Source organism: Pan troglodytes, chromosome 10 (genome assembly GCF_028858775.2).
Source record: "Pan troglodytes isolate AG18354 chromosome 10, NHGRI_mPanTro3-v2.0_pri, whole genome shotgun sequence".
Taxonomy (NCBI): Eukaryota; Metazoa; Chordata; class Mammalia; order Primates; family Hominidae; genus Pan; species Pan troglodytes.
In genome coordinates this window covers 113,146,502-113,165,728 of record NC_072408.2, presented here as the reverse complement: position 1 = coordinate 113,165,728, position 19,227 = coordinate 113,146,502, and the positions used below count along the sequence as shown (strand labels likewise).

General features: G+C 40.6%; 1 protein-coding gene across 9 annotated transcripts in view; it reads right to left on the bottom strand.

Moving 5' to 3' along the window:
- Positions 1–1,167: 1,167 nt before the first annotated feature.
- Positions 1,168–19,227, bottom strand: part of TCP11L2 (t-complex 11 like 2) — a 47,268-nt gene continuing 29,208 nt past the window's right edge. For 8 of the 9 annotated variants that reach the window (XM_063787082.1, XM_063787087.1, XM_016924099.4 and 5 more), the window contains 4 exons: positions 14,628–14,815; positions 14,241–14,422; positions 9,456–9,628; positions 1,168–4,201 (listed from right to left, as the gene is read on the bottom strand). In XM_063787082.1, coding sequence (XP_063643152.1) covers positions 3,957–4,201; positions 9,456–9,628; positions 14,241–14,422; positions 14,628–14,815 — 788 coding nt within the window. In that variant the 3' untranslated portion in view covers positions 1,168–3,956. Of the gene's footprint in view, positions 4,202–9,455; positions 9,629–14,240; positions 14,423–14,627; positions 14,816–14,852; positions 14,976–19,227 lie in introns of those variants that run through there. The other variant, XM_054663491.2, reaches the window with a different exon arrangement.

The following is a 19,227-nucleotide window of genomic DNA, read 5'->3' as shown; positions in this document are numbered from 1 at the left end:
GGCATCCGAGAACCTTTTCATCTTTCTTGTTTCACCTCTCATCACTTTTTTTTTTTTTTTTTTTTTAAAGACAAAGTCTCCCTCTGTCGCCCAGGCTGCAGTGCAGGTGGCACGATCTCGGCTGACTGCAACCTCTGCTTCCTGGGTTCAAGTGATTCTCCTGCCTTAGCCTCCCGAGTAGCTAGGATTACAGGTGTCTGCCTCCACATCCAGCTGATTTTTGTATTTTTAGTAGAGAGATGGGGTTTTACCATGTTGGCCAGGCTGGTCTCGAACTCCTGACCTCAAGTGATCCACCCACCTCGACCTCCTGAAGTGCTGGGATTTCAGGTGTGAGCCACTGCACCTGGCCACCTCTCATTCATCACTTTCATTCTTCCAACTTACTCTCATCCCTGGCTCACCATTTCTCCCTACTGTTGTACTTACTGTGCACTTGGCCTGTTTTGTGGCCTCTTGGCAAGTTCCTATGTATCTCTCATGTTTTAGCTAAAGAATTATCTTCTTTATGAAATAGAGTTTGACCATCTTCTCCCTAGCACTATGCTTATTTATTATTTTTTGGAGACAGGGTCTTGCTCTGTTACCCAGGCTGGAGTGCAGTGGCAAGATCTCGGCTCACTGCAACTTCTGCCTCCCAGGTTCAAGTGATTCTCCTGCTTCAGCTTCCCAAGTAGCTGGGATTACAGGCATGTGCCACCACACCCGGCTGATTTTTGTATTTTTAATAGAGATGGTGTTTTGCCATGCTGGCCAGGCTTTTCTTGAACTCCTGGCCTCAAGTGATGCACCTGCTTTGGCCTCGAAGTGCTGGGATTCAGGCGTGAGCCATTGCGCCCAGCCCCGGCCTTATTTTTTAACCCTCATTACACTATATTGTAACTGTTCACAAGTTTGTCCTTCTCACTAGATTGTAAACTTCTTGAAGACCGTATGTTTTGTCATCTATGTATCACAACCACTGGGATACTTCTTGGCAGGCACACAGCAGATGCTCAATAGGTATTTGTTGACTCAATGAATGAATGTGTGAATAAACATGATTTGATGTCTGTAAGGCTCTGATGGTCAGCACAAGAATCATTCTAAAAAGACTATCCAATAAAGACTATCCAATATTCCATCCCCAAGCTACCCAGAAGTGGTTTAGAAAACAGAGACACTGGCTATCTCGAAATAATTTTTAATGCTTTAAAATTTAGTAAGTGCACACAATACATGTTTTAGCAGAAGAATGAAAATGTGTGTATGGCATTTAATACAAATTTACATTACAAAATGAGACCATGTTAGGAAAACATTAGAAGTAAACATTTAAGTAAAAACCAAATAAACAACATGCTAAGGGATACAATTTTAAAAATCCTAGTAAATGTAGTTGCCTAAATCCAGACTTGAAACATTGAGATTTACTTTGCCACTAAAAAAAAAAAAAAAAAAAAAAGCAGAATGCCCTTCATTTTAAATGCATTAAAAAAAAAAAAAAAGCTTGTACATTGTTTTCCTGCTGGCCACTGTAGTATAATCAAGTATATAAAAGAGCATCAGCTGGATTCAAATCTGGTAATAAAAAAGTACACCACCTGTTAAGTATACAGTTCACCCCAGAAAGCAACAAAAAAAATCACACTACATAATACCTTTCTACTGTCAGAATCTCCCTGATGCCCATGCCCCAAAGACAGAACAGCTGAGAACTCCTTCAGCTTAAGAGAAAACCAAATGTCTTCAGCACCTTATAGTTTCTGTGCATAGGAAAACATGGGCAGAAGAGGACTGCAGGAAGAGAAAAAAATAGCTAAGACCAATGGTGTACTCTTCAGTAATACTCCACTTGCATGCAGCAGCTTACGTGGAGAGAATGGCTGATGTATTGGGCATTGTGAGAAAAAAAAAAACTGACGTTTATACTTTCCTCAAATTTTGGCAGATTTCCCCAAATATAAACAATGGAGACAATTTATTCACACAATCATTTCCTAGAACTTCATAAAATAATGAAGTAACACCGTAATGGTGAAGGTTGTGGTGAGGAAAAGAAGGTTGGGGAAGAAAGGAATACTTCTTTTTATTTTCTACCCACTCGACCTCACCAAATTACTAGGGCTCAATTGAGTCCTTAGCAAACAAAACAATCAAAAATGTATTTTATGCAAATGAAGCTCTTTTTAGACCAAGTACCTCCCAACTGCAGTGCTTCCCGCAGCACTCCAAGAAGAGTAATTCCAGGATAAGCAGATTTCTCTAAAGTCTCAGTGGCAACTAGTGCCCAACTTTGCAAGGTTTGATTTAATGCTCAAGAATGGCAAATGAGGCCGGGCGCAGTGGCTCACGCCTGTAATCCCAGCACTTTGGGAGGCTGAGGCAGGCGGATTACGAGGTCAGGAGTTTGAGACCAGCCTCACCAATGTGGTGAAACCCTGTCTCTAGTAAAAATACAAAAATTAGCTGGGCATGGTGGTGCGTGCCTGTAATCCCAGCTACTCGGAAGGCTGAGGCAGGAGAATCACTTGAACCCGGGAGGCAGAGGTTGCAGTGAGCCGAGATTGTGCCACAGCACTCCAGCCTGGGCAATAGAGTGAGACTCCACCTCAAAGAAAAAAAAAAAAAGAATGGCAAATGAGGCCGGGCATGGTGGCTCACGCCTGTAATCCCAGCACTTGAGGAGTCCGTGGTGGGTGGATCACGAGGTCAGGAGTTCAAGACAAGCCTGGCCAACATGATGAAACCCTGTCTCTACTAAAAATACAAAAATTAGCTGGGCATGGTGGCGGGCGCCTGTAGTCCCAGCTACTCAGGAGGCTGAGGCAGGAGAATTGCTTGAACCCAGGAGGCAGAGGTTGCAGTGAGCTGAGATCATGCCACTGCACTCCAGCCTGGGTGACAGAGTGAGACTGCATCTCAAAAAAAAAAAAAAAAAAAAGGCAAATGATAATGATCCTTAGAAGGGCATCTTGGTCATAACACGGTAAAGCTTTCATCAGCACAAAAGACATCTGGTAGTTAAGTTATATGGGTAAGAAATCCAAAGTTTAACTGTTTCTTTTTCAGATATGAACTTCATGGAGAACGGGATCTCATTTTATCATTGACTCCCTTTCTTCTTCTTACAAGTAAACCAAATGAGCCCTGCCTCACATAAAAATATTAAACTCTTATATAAACCTTATCAATGGCCTGAGAACTGCAAGGACATTCACTAAGAGATTTGTGCAAAAATTGTTTTTCTTGGAGAGCAGACTAAATTGTAAGAAGAAACAAACTTCTAGAATAATTTGAGAAGGGAGTTGCTTCTATTTTCACTAAACAAACAAGGGAGGTTTTATCTGAAGTTTGTATATAGCATGAAAATGTACTTAATACATTAAAATTCTAAATAAATACTGACCATTGGTATTATAAAGTGTGATTTGGTACATTTGTGGAATTTGAGGACTTACTTTGAAAGTTTCTATTAACACATTAATAAAATGTAATTGTACATTTCAAATACAATTGTGTTTACTTCACATCATTTATTCAGAACATCAGTTCCCTCAGTTATTGTCACAACCTTCAACCCTTTAAGGAGTTGTACCAAAATTAAAAATCATTAGGTTTGATAATAACAAGTGAGAAAAACAACTCCTTAGGGGTTGAATGTCATAAGCCAAATATAAATGGTTAAGAAAACATTTACAAGTATTATACAGGTAATATAATTAATTACAAATTGTTTTCTGTTCATTACAAATGTCTGTTTTAAACTTGAAAATGATGCACAAATAGGGTCTATGTGATGTTTATGTCTTCTGAGGGTCTATGTGATGTGTGTGTCTTCTGTAATGCTAATATTACCCATTACACAGATTTGGGCTAATACTGCACCACAGTAGTGAGAATGTGCTGGATCAATGGAAGTGGACTGGATACCAAAGTACTGGATTTCCAATCTCTCATCCAATGTCAGTTCTTCTTTAGTTAGTAGGAGGTGAAGCATCTACCTTCCCCATGGCTTCCTCATTGAAGAGCAGCTTTCGAAGTATATTTGCATAAAATGGTCCATACACTTGTTTGTTGAGATTCACAATGTTTGCATATTGAGAGCCTAGGGCTTCTAGCTCCTGCTGAATGACAGCTAGGCCTCCTGGCATAGGAGGCATGCATTTTTGAGGGCTTGGAAGACAAAGTAGGCTTCTCATGTAAAGCTTAATTCGTTTATCTGAAGGGGAAAAAAAGATACCTTTATCTGTCCATTATTAAAGTACATAATTTTTAAAAACAAGAACAAGTAATTGTAGTAGGTTGACTGCAATAATGTTCCCAATTCTTTACCCCTCCCTGCACCCATCCCCTTTCCAAGGTAGCTTTGCAGCTCCTCCTATCAAAGCTGGAGTGTGTTTTTCCCATCCTTTTTATCTGGGCTGGCCCTGTGACTTACTTTGGCCAATACAGAATGCGGTGGAAATGCCAGAGTACCAGTTTCATGCCTTGGCCTCAAGAGGCCACTCTTGTTCATGTCCACCGTCTACCTACTACCGCCATGAGAATAAGCCTGGGCTTGCTGGAGGATGAGAGACCAAGGAGAGGGAAACCCAGCTGTTCCATCTGAGGCCATCCTAGACCAACCCATAGCCAACCAGCATTCAAACACCTGATCAGCAAAGCTTCCATCCTGAGTCACAGCTGAACCACAAATACATTAGTGAGTTCAGCAAGACCAAAAGAGCCACCCGGTCGCCTCACAGACTGGTGAGTAATAATAAATGCTTATTTTTTTTTAAGCTCAGGAGTTTTGTGGTATTTTGTTATGCAGCAATAGCTGACTGATAAAAAAAAGGCAGAGCCCTATTTGGGGGGAATCTTCTACAAAAGTTAATCCTAAATGTTCATGATTGTAATTACATACACTAAAGCTGAGTTTGTAAACTGGCATTGCCAGTCTGGCCCATGCAGTGTCTTTTTTAAAAACAGAAGCCATTTAAAATCAGGAGATTTCACATAGAAATCCATATTTCTGCTTTCTCTTGAAAAATCTAGAGATCTGGCAAACTTGGGGGCCCAAATTACCACACAGCAAGGGGGACCACACATCTAGGTCTCCCCAGGACAGTCAAAATTTACACCTGTTGTCCTGGCATAATTTTAAAAAGAGACTCTCAAAAGTACCCTGGTTGAACAATAAATTACATGGTGCCAGGCGTAGTGGCTCACACCTGTAATCCCAGCACTTTGGGAGGCCGAGGTGGGAGATTGATTGAGCCTAGGAGTTCGAGACCAGCCTGGGCAATATAGTGAAACTTCATCTCTACAAAAAAAATTTAAAAATTAGCCAGGCATGATGGTGTGTGCCTGTAGTCCCAGCTACTTAGGAGGCTGAGTTGAGAGGACTGCCTGAGCTCATGAGGCTGCAGTGAGCTGTGATCATGCCACCACACTCCAGCCTGGGCAACAGAGGGAGACTCCATCTCAAACGTAATTAATTAATACTAAATAAGTTACAGGGCACTTCACACATGGCCAAGAATCAGGAGACACTGAGGAAGGGACACCCTAACCAGCACACCATTGTGCCACCTTCCCTGCCCTTCCTGCATCACCGCCTCAATGTATCTGACTTTGAGACGACTACACAAAAGCATAGAAATGCATATGGAAATCAGGCTGCAATAGTATAGGACAACTACTAATAATACTGGACAGAAAAGACCTGCTATAGCTCAGGCTGCTCCAAGGGCTTTCTCTGGCTTTGGGAACAGAAACCTCACCAATAAGAAGGTTTACTAAGGAAAATATACCACATTGAATATAGACAACTATGATACTACTGAAATTCTTATCGCCAAAGAATGCTCACAAAAATCATACATTCCAGCTAGGTCTGACCTAGAACTTAGTTTCCAATGTCTATGTCTTAGAATTCTTTCCTTTTACTAGAATGCCCTTCAATCTCATCTCATCTCATCTCTGCCCAGAATCAGAGGCATCCTTCAATGTCGTGCCAAAAGTTACTTCCTTTATGTGACTTTCCTTAGCATCTGTTACCAGACTATCATGACATATGATTGCCAGTTGAGAAGGTGTCCCTCTCCCTTCTTGGACAGTGGACTCTCTGAGCGTGAGGGTTATATCTTTTTTATCTTTATATTCTTGGTCTGTCATGTGACAGACACATTGTAAATGCTGACTGAACTTAAGTGAGAATGGACTGAAAAGAGTATAAAGATAAATAACAAACTGAAAACCGTGGCAGCCAGGGGAAAATGGGGACTGAAGAAGGCAAACAAAGGTGACTTAAGCCTTATCTGTATTTTCTTTCTTTTTTTATATATAGACAGGGTCTCCATCTGTTGCCCAGGAGAGTCTTAAACTCCTGGCCTCAAGCCATCCTCCTGCTTCGGCCTCCCAAAGTGCTGGGATGACAGGCATGAGCCACCGTGCCTGGCCTTTGTCTGTAATTTTTCTACAAGGAGAAATTATTCTGTATCACCTGTGCAACTGAAATTACTTGTTAAAAGTGTAGATGGCAGGCCAGGCACAGTGGCTTAGGCCTGTAATCCCAGCACTTTGGGAGGCCGAGGTGGGCAGATCACGAGGTCAGGAGTTTGAGACCAGCCTGGCCAATATGGTGGAACCCCGTCTCTACTAAAAATACAAAAAAATAAGCTGGGCATGGTGGTCTGCACCTGTAGTCCCAGCTACTAGGGAGGCTGGGGCAGAAGTATTCTTCTTGAACCCAGGAGGCAGAGGTTGCAGTGAACCAAGATCACACCACTGCACTCCAGACTGGGCGACAGAGCAAGACTCCATCTCAAAAAAAAAATAGACGTAGGCATGCAAATAATTTACACAGCAGGTAATCCATAATTTTTACTTAGTGTGTATTCGAAAGAAAAATCCCTTTCTAATATCTTTTCAAAAGGTTAAGAATTGTAATGGGAATTGGGGATTATAATCCCTTCAGTAAATAAATAGCGCATCAACTGAGAACAAAAGAAAGCATACTGTGGGTACCCTTAGCAGAGGAAAACCATGGCCAACACTGATCAAGCTCTTCTCAGGTTCCAGGAATCTCTCTGTTTAATTTATTCTAACTCCTCTGCAGGCATACATTTAGAGTTAACTGTGTACTACTTTCCCTTAAGACTAGTTGCCTGACCTTGAGAGGCCCAGGTCTATATCATCACAGATATGATCCAAACGCTTTCCCATAAGAAGGTTTAAAAATGAAACCCTTTCAAAATCCTTATTATGTCAGCAAGTGGTTCTGCCTCTTTTGCCTGTTTTGCAGATGAGTCTGTTTTTAGGCAAAGGCTAAAGTGACCGGAGTGTTTGTCCAGTTAGGAGCAGCCACACAGAGTCCCTGCCAAAGGCGTGTCCTTGGCTTCCAGAGTCGAAGAAGAGACGTTCAAGTGAGTCACTTAAGTTGCTAGGGCAACAGTACTTTGAATGAGATTAAAAATGCTTTCAATTTGCAAAAGGACAGGAAAGTTGGACTGGGGAAAGCTGGGTGGACAAAAGTTGCTTTACCAGATTTTAAGAGGCATCTCCTAGCCCTCAGCTTCCCTCTTCCTTCTGATACTGCAAGCATTTCCCTTATCCAAAGAAAAGTCACAGAGTACACTCTGACACTCTGGCCACTCTGCCAGCAAGCAACAGCGCTCCAGCTCTGACTGACGTGCCAGTCAGAGCAGTTAGGAACATGAGCTCTGGAGTCAGACAGGCTGGGGAAGACAGACTCTGCCCCCAGCTTGTTATGGGACTTTGAGTGAAAGTTATTTAACCTCTCCAAGTCTCCTATGCATTTACCCATTTCACAAATATTTATTAAATATATGTGCACGTGCAGCATTGCATAAGAATATAGCAGTGAACAAACCTGCACGCTGTCCTCATGAGGCCTGCACACTACTGGGGATCTGGCAGTATGCTGCAGAGACTGCTGGGCAGTGTCTCAGTCCCTACTCTATCCCTCTTCCTCCTAGAACACCATCTCTCAGGTTTTACCTGTTCAGCTGGGGACAACATGCTCTGAGGACAGATGCATGTCAGCATGTGAAGGTATATAGATAAGGGCTTGGCCACAGGTGACAGTGGTCATGCTCTGTTATTGTTATCAACTGTCCCCTCTCAGGAGCAGCCTCTCCAGCAGCCCACAATGTTGTATACACCAAGACTGTTCCTTTCTGGGGGCAAAGTTGAAGCTTGGATCCCCAGCATTCCATGTCCCCAGGGATAAGGATGAACAACACCATTTGAAAGCCTCAAATCAATAATAAAATGTATTTGTATTCTTAAGGCCGCCAATGTTGTACTTTGAAAATTTGCAGATTAGTCCTAGCAGGTTAGTACATTCTAATTCTACACTCTTCTACTTTTGGTTTTCATCCTTCAACCTCTGTAGTAGACAACTGCTTTGTACCACACAGCAGCTTCTCCCCTTCCTTATGGCCACAATACTCTGATTTTATTTGGGGGTAACCATCTCCTCCCTACTCTCATCAGGTGTTACAGAGAAAACTGACTCCTCCTTGGCTCCAGGAGGTGAATACATGTCTCAGGCTTAACTTTCTTCCTCCCCTCAGGCCACCATGACCAATTCAAGAATGGGACATGAACCATAGTCAGGCCAACTGGAGCCACTGAGACTCAATGATGGGGTCACTGTTTGAGCCAACAGGGAGGCAGATTCCTTGTTTTTCACTGGACTTAAATATGGAAGGTTGTAGGCTGGAGCTAAAGCCATCCTGCTGTCATGAGAAAAGTCTGCCTGTGAAGGCAGCTGGCCCAGGAGAAGGTAGTGTTGAGAGTTGGAGGCCGGAAAACTAGTGCCAGTGACAGCTGGAACTCTCATTAGGCTGTACCAGAAGCCAGTCCTACCCCTGGTCTTTTCAGTTAGATGAGAAAATAAATGATCATTTTGTTTAAGCTAGTTTAGAAGTTTAGATTCTTGTCACAGGTAGCAGAAAAAGTCCTAACTGATACATTATCCATTTTCCCAACTCACCAACACAGCTTGACTTTGAGACAGTCAATTTCCTGGCTGACCATTACAAAAAGAAGCCTACACACTATGTCTCCCGGATCCACGCATTTTTAGTCTTTGTCTCTTTAAGCCTGACCAAGTTCCTTCAGAGCTGCTCAGAGCAGAACTCATATCTACTATCTGTGAACATACTGCCAGCTGGTTTGAATAACTGCATTGATCTAGGATTTTAACATTACTCCAGCACTCTGTTATTCTCGTCATAAAATCTATTGGCTGAATAGATAATAGATCCCCCAACTCCATGACACACAGAAGCAGCAATGAGTCCTAGGCCTTTGAAAACATTAATATTTCTTGATATTTTCAATATTTATCCTCCAAAAGTGGGTAATGTGTTTAAGATCAAAATTTGACTGACTTAATGTTAGTCAAAATCAGCAAGTTAAAGCAAATTGGAATTGAAGCAGAAATCAATGAAAGGACTCACCAATCAAGGACCAGATAGGATTGTCCTCCTCTTCAATGCTTGAAAATTGACCTATAAGATTAGCTTGAATCTCAGCATTTAAAGTGGGTAAACCTCTTTCCATCAGGGTCTTGTTAACCTCAACACAAGTCTGAACACCAATAGAATTCAGGACTTCCTTCAAGTTAAAGGTCCTATGAAACATAAAATGAAATTCCACCAGGGAAAGTTTTTGTTCATCAAGTTATTATTTTTAATATACAGACTTGTTTTAGATGTCTACCAAATTTCTCTTATACAGACAATAATAACCTCTATTAGAATGAACTTAAAAAATAGTAACTCCTCCCAACCACCAACCTTCTGATGTAGCAGATTTCTAAATGCTTAAAATCATTAAATTGTGTGGCAGTGTTTAAATAGAAAAGCATAAGCAGAAAAATGTGGTCCCCAAAAATGCACCTGCAACCCCATTTATATTGCAGGGCTATCAGAAAGGGACAGAAAACACCAATTTACTTCTTAAACTTGTTGGTCTGAGTGGATTCATTCACACATTTAAAAAAATGCACTTGATAAATGAAGTAGACTCAATTCATCTATGCCTGAGCAGTAAATCTATAACACCAATCAAAAACAACAAATGAAGATATTCAGAAGTCAAACACCTAAAACTTTTGGCTGATCATGACCAAAGATAATAAGCTCCTTCACATTATTCAAGTAACTGATAAATAATCTCCAATATATAGAGTCCAGAAAGTTGTAAAGGTAATTAAAGAGTGAGTTATTTAGTAGGTAAGGAAAAACAGGTAATTAGAAAAGGCATTTGTTGGGTCCACACTATTAGGGAAAGATGACTGAAAATTTTATCTCACTATCCAGAAAGCATCCTTAAGATAACTCTGCAAAATGGGAATTAAAGGATGAGAGAAGGGCTCAATGATAGGAAGCAGTATAACGGAGAGAGTTGGAACATAAGCTATGGTGTTATGTGGAGCTGGGTTCAAATCCTGGCTCTACCACTGAACTTCTATGTGTCTAATATTTAGCTCTTAGCAGATTATCAGGCACATGGAAGAAGGAAAAGAGAAAAATAGGTTATCATGTTTATCATCATTAACAGCAATAAGAAATAAGTTCTTGGTGTTCTGCCTTGACTGGAATTTGTTATAAGCCCACACTGGACATGACGCTGGAATTCTGTAACCCAAGGATAGACTGATTGTAATAAAATTTTTACCTTCCGACTTTTTATCCACTACAATGTACTGCCCTAGCTTTTTCTTGCTTTTAATCAGTGAGTTCTTAGGCTAAAGGGAAACTGGCTAGCCATATGCAGAAAATTGATACTGGACTCCTTCCTTTCACCAGATACAAAAATCAACTCAAGATGGATTAAAGACTTAACTATAAGACCTTTAAAAACCCTAAAGGAAGACCCAGGAAACACCATTATGGACATAGGCCTTGGCAAACATTTTGTGATGAATTACCCAAAAGCAAATGCAACAAAAGCAAAAATAGACAAGTGGGACCTAATTAAACTAAAGAGCTTATGCGCAGCAAAAGAAATTATCCACAGAGTAAACAGCCTATAGAATGGGAGAAAATATTTGCAAACTATGCATTCAACAAAGTTCTAATATCTAGAATCTACAAGGAACTTAAACACTCGACAAGCAAAAAACGACCTCATTAAAAAATGGGCAAAGGACATGAACAGATACTTCTCAAAAGAAGACATACATGTAGCCAACAAGCATCTGAAGAAATGCTCAACATCACTAATCATTAGAGAAACGCAAATCAAAACCACAGTGAGATACCATCTCATACCAGTCTGAATGGCTATTTTTTTTCTTTTCTTTTCTTTTGAGACGGAGTCTCACTCCGTCCCAGGCTGGAGTGCAGTGGCACAATCTCGGCTCACTGCAACCTCTGCCTCCCAGGTTCAAGTGATTCTCCTGCCTTAGCTTCCTGAGTAGCTGGGACTACAGGCACGCGCCACCATGCTCGGCTAATTATTTTTTGTATTTTTTGTAGAGACGGGGTTTCGCCATCTTGGGCAGACTAGTCTCGAACTCCTGACCTCAAGTGATCTGGCTGCCTCGGCCTCCTAGAATGCTGGGATTACAGGTGTGAGCCACCGTGCCCAGCCTGAATGGCTATTATTAAAAAGTCAGAAAATAACAGATTCTGGCAAGGTTGTAGAGAAAAGAGAGCACTTATACACTGCTGGTGGGAATGTAAATTAGTTCAGCCACTGTGGAAAGCAGTTTGGAGATTTCTAAAATAACTTAAAACAGAACTACCATTCAACTGAGCAATCCCATTACTGGGTTTATTCCCAAAGGAATAGAAATCACTCTATCAAAAAGACACATGTACTCATATATTCACTGCAGCACTATTCACAACAGCAAAGACATGGAATCAACCTAGATGACCATCAATGGTGGACTGGATAAAGAAAATATGGTATACGTACACCATGGAATACTATACAGCTGTATAAAGAATAAGATCATGTTCTTTGCAGCAACATGGGTAAAACTGGAGACCATTATCCTAAGCAAATTAATTCAGAAACAGAAAACCAAATACCACATGTTCTCGCTTATAAGTGGGAACTAAACACTGAGTAAACATGGACATAAAGGGGAACAACAGATACTGGCTCCTACACTTAAAGGTGGAGGTCTGGAGGAGGGTGAGGGTTGGAAAACTAACTATGCTCACTACCTGGGTGATGAAATCACTGGTACACCAAACCCCAGTGACCCTCAATTTACCCACGTAAAAAACCTGTACATGTGCCCCTACACCTAAAATAAAAGTTGAAAAAGGGAAAAAAAGCAAAAATCAATTAATCAATAAATCCTCTTTCAGCTCTTCAAAAAAAGTTGTCTTAGCATAAGCCATGCCTTCTACTCACAATGAAGAGGGAAAAACTCCTTCTAGTTTTCAAGATGCATCATCAAACCCAATATAAATGACATCTTGGTCTATTATTTAGTACTATCCCTTTTTTTAATACTATGAATGCTATTGCCCCATCCGTAATGAGGATAATTGGGAATTGATTGTATTGATTTCCTAACACAGGGAAAAAATTTAAACAATGAAACAACCAGATAAACAACCAGATACAATTATAAAGAGGATGATTTAATGACTAGTTATTAATAGCTAGCATTCATTGAGTACATAGTACGTGCCACACATCTGTACCTGAATCATCTTAAGTTCTCACAACTCCAAGGTAGATATTAATACAATTATTATTCCCTTCTTACAAGTGAGGAAGTCAGGCTCATAGTAATTTGAGAACATATTCAAGTGTTCATAATAAGTCAGTAGCAGAGCTGGGATTTAAACCCTGGTCCATCTGACCCGAAAGCCTGTCTTCTTAGTAACCACTTTCTGTATACTTTATAATAACATTTCAGCAGCACTGGGTATTCCCTAAAGGCTTAATAAATAAAAGTTTCTGGAAAGTAATGACTACCCGTGCAGGGAAATCGTAAGATAAGACCAACTGCAAAATCAGAGGTTTCCTTTCATTATAGGTCTTGGTCCTGGAATATTAATGAGCATCAGAATCAGGAAAAAGGTCAGATCAGGGCTCAGTCCTTGGTCTGCCCTTTTCTGTTTGCAGCCCAAGGCAAATTCTATTCTATCTGTAAGCTTCAGTTCAAAATGAGAAGTTGGATTCTATAACTACGTGGGCTCCTTTTGGCTCTTAATAGTCTAGGATTTCATCAAGTAATGTATATGCTCTCTGAATAACAGGTGGGAGGATGAGAAGACAGGTGCATTTCCCTTCAATTACAGGAATAAAGAGGACATGCCTCTGAAGACACCTGAAAGGGGAACCAGCAGAAGCTGATCCATAAGAGACCCACAGAACCATCTGGCCATTCACCAAGACTAAGAATTTTCTGACTTAGATAGGAATTCCTATTGGATGATGTAAATGCAAAATCTAAATGGGATTCTAGCATTCATGAAGGTGTAACACTGGAGATAAATTTAGCAAAAACCAAAATCTTCACTGGACTGTGTCACATCTCTGAAGGGCAGAATTGTCAGCACTTCTGAAGACTTGGTAGCAAGGTGGATTTGTGAAGTCAGTAAACATTTCACTGCAGAAAAATGATGAAGTCAGAACAACTGGAGGAAAGCCCTCTTCAATAGCACAATTCTAGGGAGGCCGAGACGGGTGAGTCATGAGGTCAAGAGATCGAGACCATCCTGGCCAACATGGTGAAACCCGGTCTCTACTAAAAATACAAAAATTAGCTGGGCGTGGCGGCGCATGCCTGTAGTCCCAGCTACTTGGGAGGCTGAGGCAGAAGAATTGCTTGAACCTGGGAGGTGGAGGTTGCAGTGAGCTGAGATTGCGCCACTGCACTCCAGCCTGGTGACAGAGCGAGACTCTGTCTCAAAAAAAAAAAAAAAAAAAAAATTTGCGCAATTCTAAACATCAAGCTTGGCAGATTTCTGTGTTTCATTTGTTTTTTTCCAAAGCACTGTCAAAGAAAAGCTGTTGTACACATTCATTGTAAGTGGAAATACTACACTCACCCTGGCACTTGTCATGGAAAACACCTCTCCCTTCCTATGAGAGGACATCTAAGCCTTCAGAGATATTAAAGGAAATTCTAGAAAAAGGTGTAAGATAAGCTTCTCTAAAGCACAGTCCTGAATCTCACATCCAGATGTCCAAGGTCACTCTTGTTCTCTGAGACACATGCAGAGCCTTAATACAAGAGGGAGCAGATGCAAAAATTTGGAACTTACTCTTTGTTCATGCCTTCAAGTAGAACAGCTGAAATCCTTGTTAACCTGCTTGCAAGCTCAGGCAGGCCTCCTGTAATAGCACCCACCATGTTGTTGGTAATTAGGGACAGGCAGGCAATAATTTTCAATTGATTCAGCTTTTCTGTTAGTTCCTGAAGACGTGCTCCATCTGTCATGAGTGTCTAACATATTTATTTAAAATATAAAAATAGAAAGGGTAGCTCAATAGCATGAAAATACAAAACAGGCAATGTCATTTCCAAATTCCCATTTTTATCTGATTTTTGTAAAGTCATTAAACCACATGAAACACAGACCAGATGATTCAAAGTTAGAACTTAAGAATAAAAATACTGGGAAATTTGGGTGAAGAACAAAACCACTCACCTCTGGTAACTCTTTTTTCTGATAATCCCACTGTAACAGTTTCAAGTAACTATTATTTAGCACCAAAGTAGGGCTCAGGCTTGGCTTGGAGGTATTTTCGGCCCCAGGAGTTAAAGCACTCTCAGAAAGAGAAAATAATTCTTCATTTACAGATTCTTTTATCCATTCTGTAGTCTGATCAAGAGCACCTAAGAGTGAAAAGGCCACATATTTGTTCTACAGCTGATTGATCCCTTCACTGGTGTATTCCACTTGACAGATGCTGTGTTGGGTGCTGGGCATGAATGAAAAGACACAGCCATGCCCTGCAAGGAGTTTACAGTCCAGATGGAAAGGCAGACCTGTAAACTAACAATTATAACAGAGTACAATGAATGCTAGTAATTGTGGGAGAAGAGGCTGTCCAGGAAAGAATCTAAGAGGAAGAGCTCTGTAAGTGCTCTGGAAAAGACAGCATATGGCACATTCTAGATGCCACATTCTGGATGCCACAAACAAATCTGTATTGCTGGTCCATAAAGAACTAGGGGTAAGAGGGTTGTAGCAAATGGCATTGGATGGGTGGTTAGAAGCCAGCCTTGAGTTTGTGCAGAGAAGGTATTTAGAGAAAAGGCATTAATTTTCACACATTTTTGGTAAAAGGTGAAAGATTTATACAATCTGAAGAGAAAATAGAGTATAATTATTACACATTTTTGGGTCTTGGACCACTTTTAATATCTAATTGGAGATATGCCTTTCCCAAGGTGAATGTGCACAATCACGTGCACATGTCCACAAACAATTGTCATTCTCTCTTACCAGACTGATAGTCCCCAGGTTACAAACACCAGCGATGGGAATGGGGAGTTTTGAATAATATTATTTTCTTTCTTTTCTTTTTTTTTAAGACGGGGTCTCACTCTGTCACCCAGGCTGGAGTGCAGTGGGGCAATCTCAGCTCACTGCAACCTCCACCTCCCACGTTCAAGCGATTCTCCTGCCTCAGCCTCCTGAGTAGCTGGGACTACAGGCGTGCACCACCACACCCAGATAATTTTTGTATTTTTAGTAGAGATGGGGTTTCACCATGTTGGCCAGGATGGTCTCAATCTCCTGACCTCATGATCCACCCACCTCGGCCCCCAAAAGTGTTGGGATTACAGGCGTGAGCCACTGCGCCCGGCTGAATAATATTATTTTCAACATGGAACCTGTATGATCAGATATGTATGTCAGAAAAATTGCTTGGAAAGAAAGACTGAATTAGTGGAGGGAGAGTAAATTATTGCAGTGGTTCAAACAAGAGAGTGAATGGATAAGGGCAGTGGAAGTGAGGGGTAAAGAGGGAAAAAGTGAGAAATATTTAGGGGGAGCACCCACAGGTCTTGGTGACCACTTACATGTAGAGAATAGGAAAGGAGTATTCTAGGATGACTCCCAGATTTGCACCTTGGACATCTGAATGAATGCCTGTGCCATCTACCAAGATACAGAATATAGGCTAGAGAGGTTCTGAAATAAATCCTTCCCATAACCTTTCTAAGGCCACCACCTGGTTGTCAAATCCAACAAACATGTCCTTCCTACCTTTTTTAAACATCTCTGTAATACAGACATCTCTTAGTACAGCCCTCCAGAAACTCCTTCCCTGGCTTTTCTGACACCACTTTTTCCTGGTTTCCCCTAGCTGTGCTTCTGCATCTCATACTTGGGTTGAGAAGACAGGTGCATCTCCCTTCAATTACAGGAAGATGTTCCTCTGCCTGTTCCTTAAATGTTGATACTTCCAAGCACTCTACCCAATCCCCACTGATTTGGTACTCTTCAATCTCACTAGACCATCTTACTCATTCCTGTGGTTTCTATTTCCGCCCATACCCCATAAGGCTCCTAAATCTGTATCTATAGCCCTCACTTCTCTCCTGAGCTTTTGACTTCCTCATTTGTAGAACGAGCAAGTGGGAGGAGAGTCACTAAATATGAAGTTGAGCAGAGATGCCCAGTACAGAACACTGCTACATAGTGTTTCCATCATCCAGATATAACAGGTACTTTATACCTGTTATATGTACAGTCTTGAGATTCTTTAATGTCAAGACTATAGAAAATAGTAAGATAATTTGGAAGTGAAGAGTTTTTAGTATTTGTTTACCTTTACTTTTTATAATTATTTTGTTTTTTTCACATATATAAATATGTTTATATTTACAGACATAATAAATTCATACAATAAAATGTTCAGCTCTTAAGTGTTCAGTTTGGTGAGTTTTGGCTATTCTATATACCTGTGCAACTACCACCTAAAACAAGATATAAACCATATCCATTACCCAAGAAAGTTCTCTCGTCTCCCTTTCCAGTCAATGTGCACCTCACTCAACTACTTTTAACTCCTAACTGCATGAATCAGTTTGCCTTCTAGAAATTCATATAAATGGAATCATAAAGTACCTAGCATAGTGTTTCTGACATTTATCCACATCGACTTATGTATCACAGTTCATTGTTTTTTAGGGCTTTAAAAATAACTTTTAAATTTTGAAATAGCTTTAACTATTTCAAAATAAAAGACTTAAGAAGTTGTGAAAATAGTACAGACAGTTACTGTATACCCTTCACCCAGGTGCCCCCAAGGACAGCATCTTAAATAACTATAGTATATTGTCAAAATCAGGAAACTGACATGGGTACAATACCACTAACTTATACTGATTTTACCAGTTTTTGCATGCATCATTTGTGTGTGTATAGTTCTAAGAAATTTTATTACATATGTGGATCCCTGTAACCATCAGGATACTCAACTATTCCATCACCATAAAATATCTCCTCACGTTACCTCCCAGTAGTCACACTCTCACCTCAACCCTAAATTCTGGTAACCACTGATCACCAAAACTATGTCACTTCAAGAATGTTATGTAAATAGAATCATACAATATGTAGCTGTTATGGACTGTTTGTGTCCACCTGCCACCCAAATTTCTATCATGAAGCCCTAACTTCCACTGTGATGACATTTGGAGATGGAGACTTTGGGAGGTAATTAGGGTTAGATGAGGTCATGAGGGTTGATACCCTTAAAAGAGGAGACAAGAAAGAGCTTCCTCTTTTTCTTTCCATCTGCACACACTGAGAAATAGGCATGTCTGCAGTGCCAGGAAGAAAGCCCTAATCAGGAACCAAATCAGCTGGCACCTTCATTTTGGACTTTCAGCCTTGAGAACTGTGAAAAATAAACTAATATTAAGCTACCCAGTCTGTGGTACTTTGTTATGGTAGCCTGAGCAGACCAGCAAAATAACCCTTTGAGATTGGCTTTATTTTCTAAGCATCCATCCAAGTTGTATGTATCAATAGTTCATTCCTTTTTATTACTGAGTGGTATTCTATTGTATGGATATACCACAGTCTGTTTATCTACTTACCTGTTGAAAGCCATTTTGGTTGTTTCAGTTTGGGGTTATACAAATAAGGCTGCTACGAATATTTATGTACAGGTTTCTGTGTGAATGTAAGTTTACAATTCTTGGGGATAAAGACTCAGTATTGCAATTGCTAGGTTGTAACTGCGTTTAAAAAGAAACTGCCTAATGATTTCCCAGAGTTTTACCTTTGTTTTTAATATAATGTATTTAATTGTAAGTTTATATAATTTAATTTTTAGTAATGGCTGTGTTTACTAGCTCACAAAATTCCTTAAAGTATAGCAAATGGCTCCCAAGTCTGTACCGACCACATCCAGCTTACCACTGACAGTGTCCATTTCTAAAACTGATTATCTGTCAAACAGAGCCCAGTATAATTAGGCAGGCAAGTCTTTTACATTTATTCCTTGAAACAGATTTGACAAGAACATAAACATAAGTTGCAGTGCAAAGAGACTGATCAGCAACAGACTGCTGCAACAGTTTAGAAAGCAAGACAGAGAATGAAGAAGCAGCTTGACTGGGGAGTCAAATTTGCATTGCAGATGAATGAATCTCAACTTAGTGCAACCTAATATCAAAGCAATCAACATGTGACTAAGAACTTCTGCTAGGCTCCCCCATGCAGAGCAAGTGGCTGGTGCAGTAGTTGGGAGCCGTGGCCTCTGAGCCAGGCAGTCTCAACTTCGGTCTGGCCTTTACCACTCATTAGCTGTATGTCTTGGGCAGGTTACCTAATGTCTCCTCAGTTTCCTCTGTCTGTGAATTGGGGATAATATTCTTCCTGAAGCTGTGGTAAAGATTCAACAAACTAGTACATGCAAAACACTTAGAACCGTTTCTGGCACAAAAGAAATGTCCCCTAAGTGTTAGCAACTGTAAACTCTGTAAACAACCTTTAAAGACGGGGATTATTGTCTCTAGAGGGCCCAGTCAGGTTCTCTGCCTGATACACAACAGCTGCCTTATTAACAAAGTTGCCTCAGACAAAGTGATCACCCGTGGAATAAAAAGAGTTAGTAGGCTAAACAGTGGGGTGGTTAAAATGAGCTTTTTTGGGAACTTGGCTTTTTTCTTTTCTTTTTTTTTCTTTTCTTTTTTGTAGATACCAGTTAGCGTGCTAGCTTGAGGGAGCAGAATCTCAGCAGATCTCCTTAAAGAAAAGCCAATGCTTTAAAGGAGATGTTATC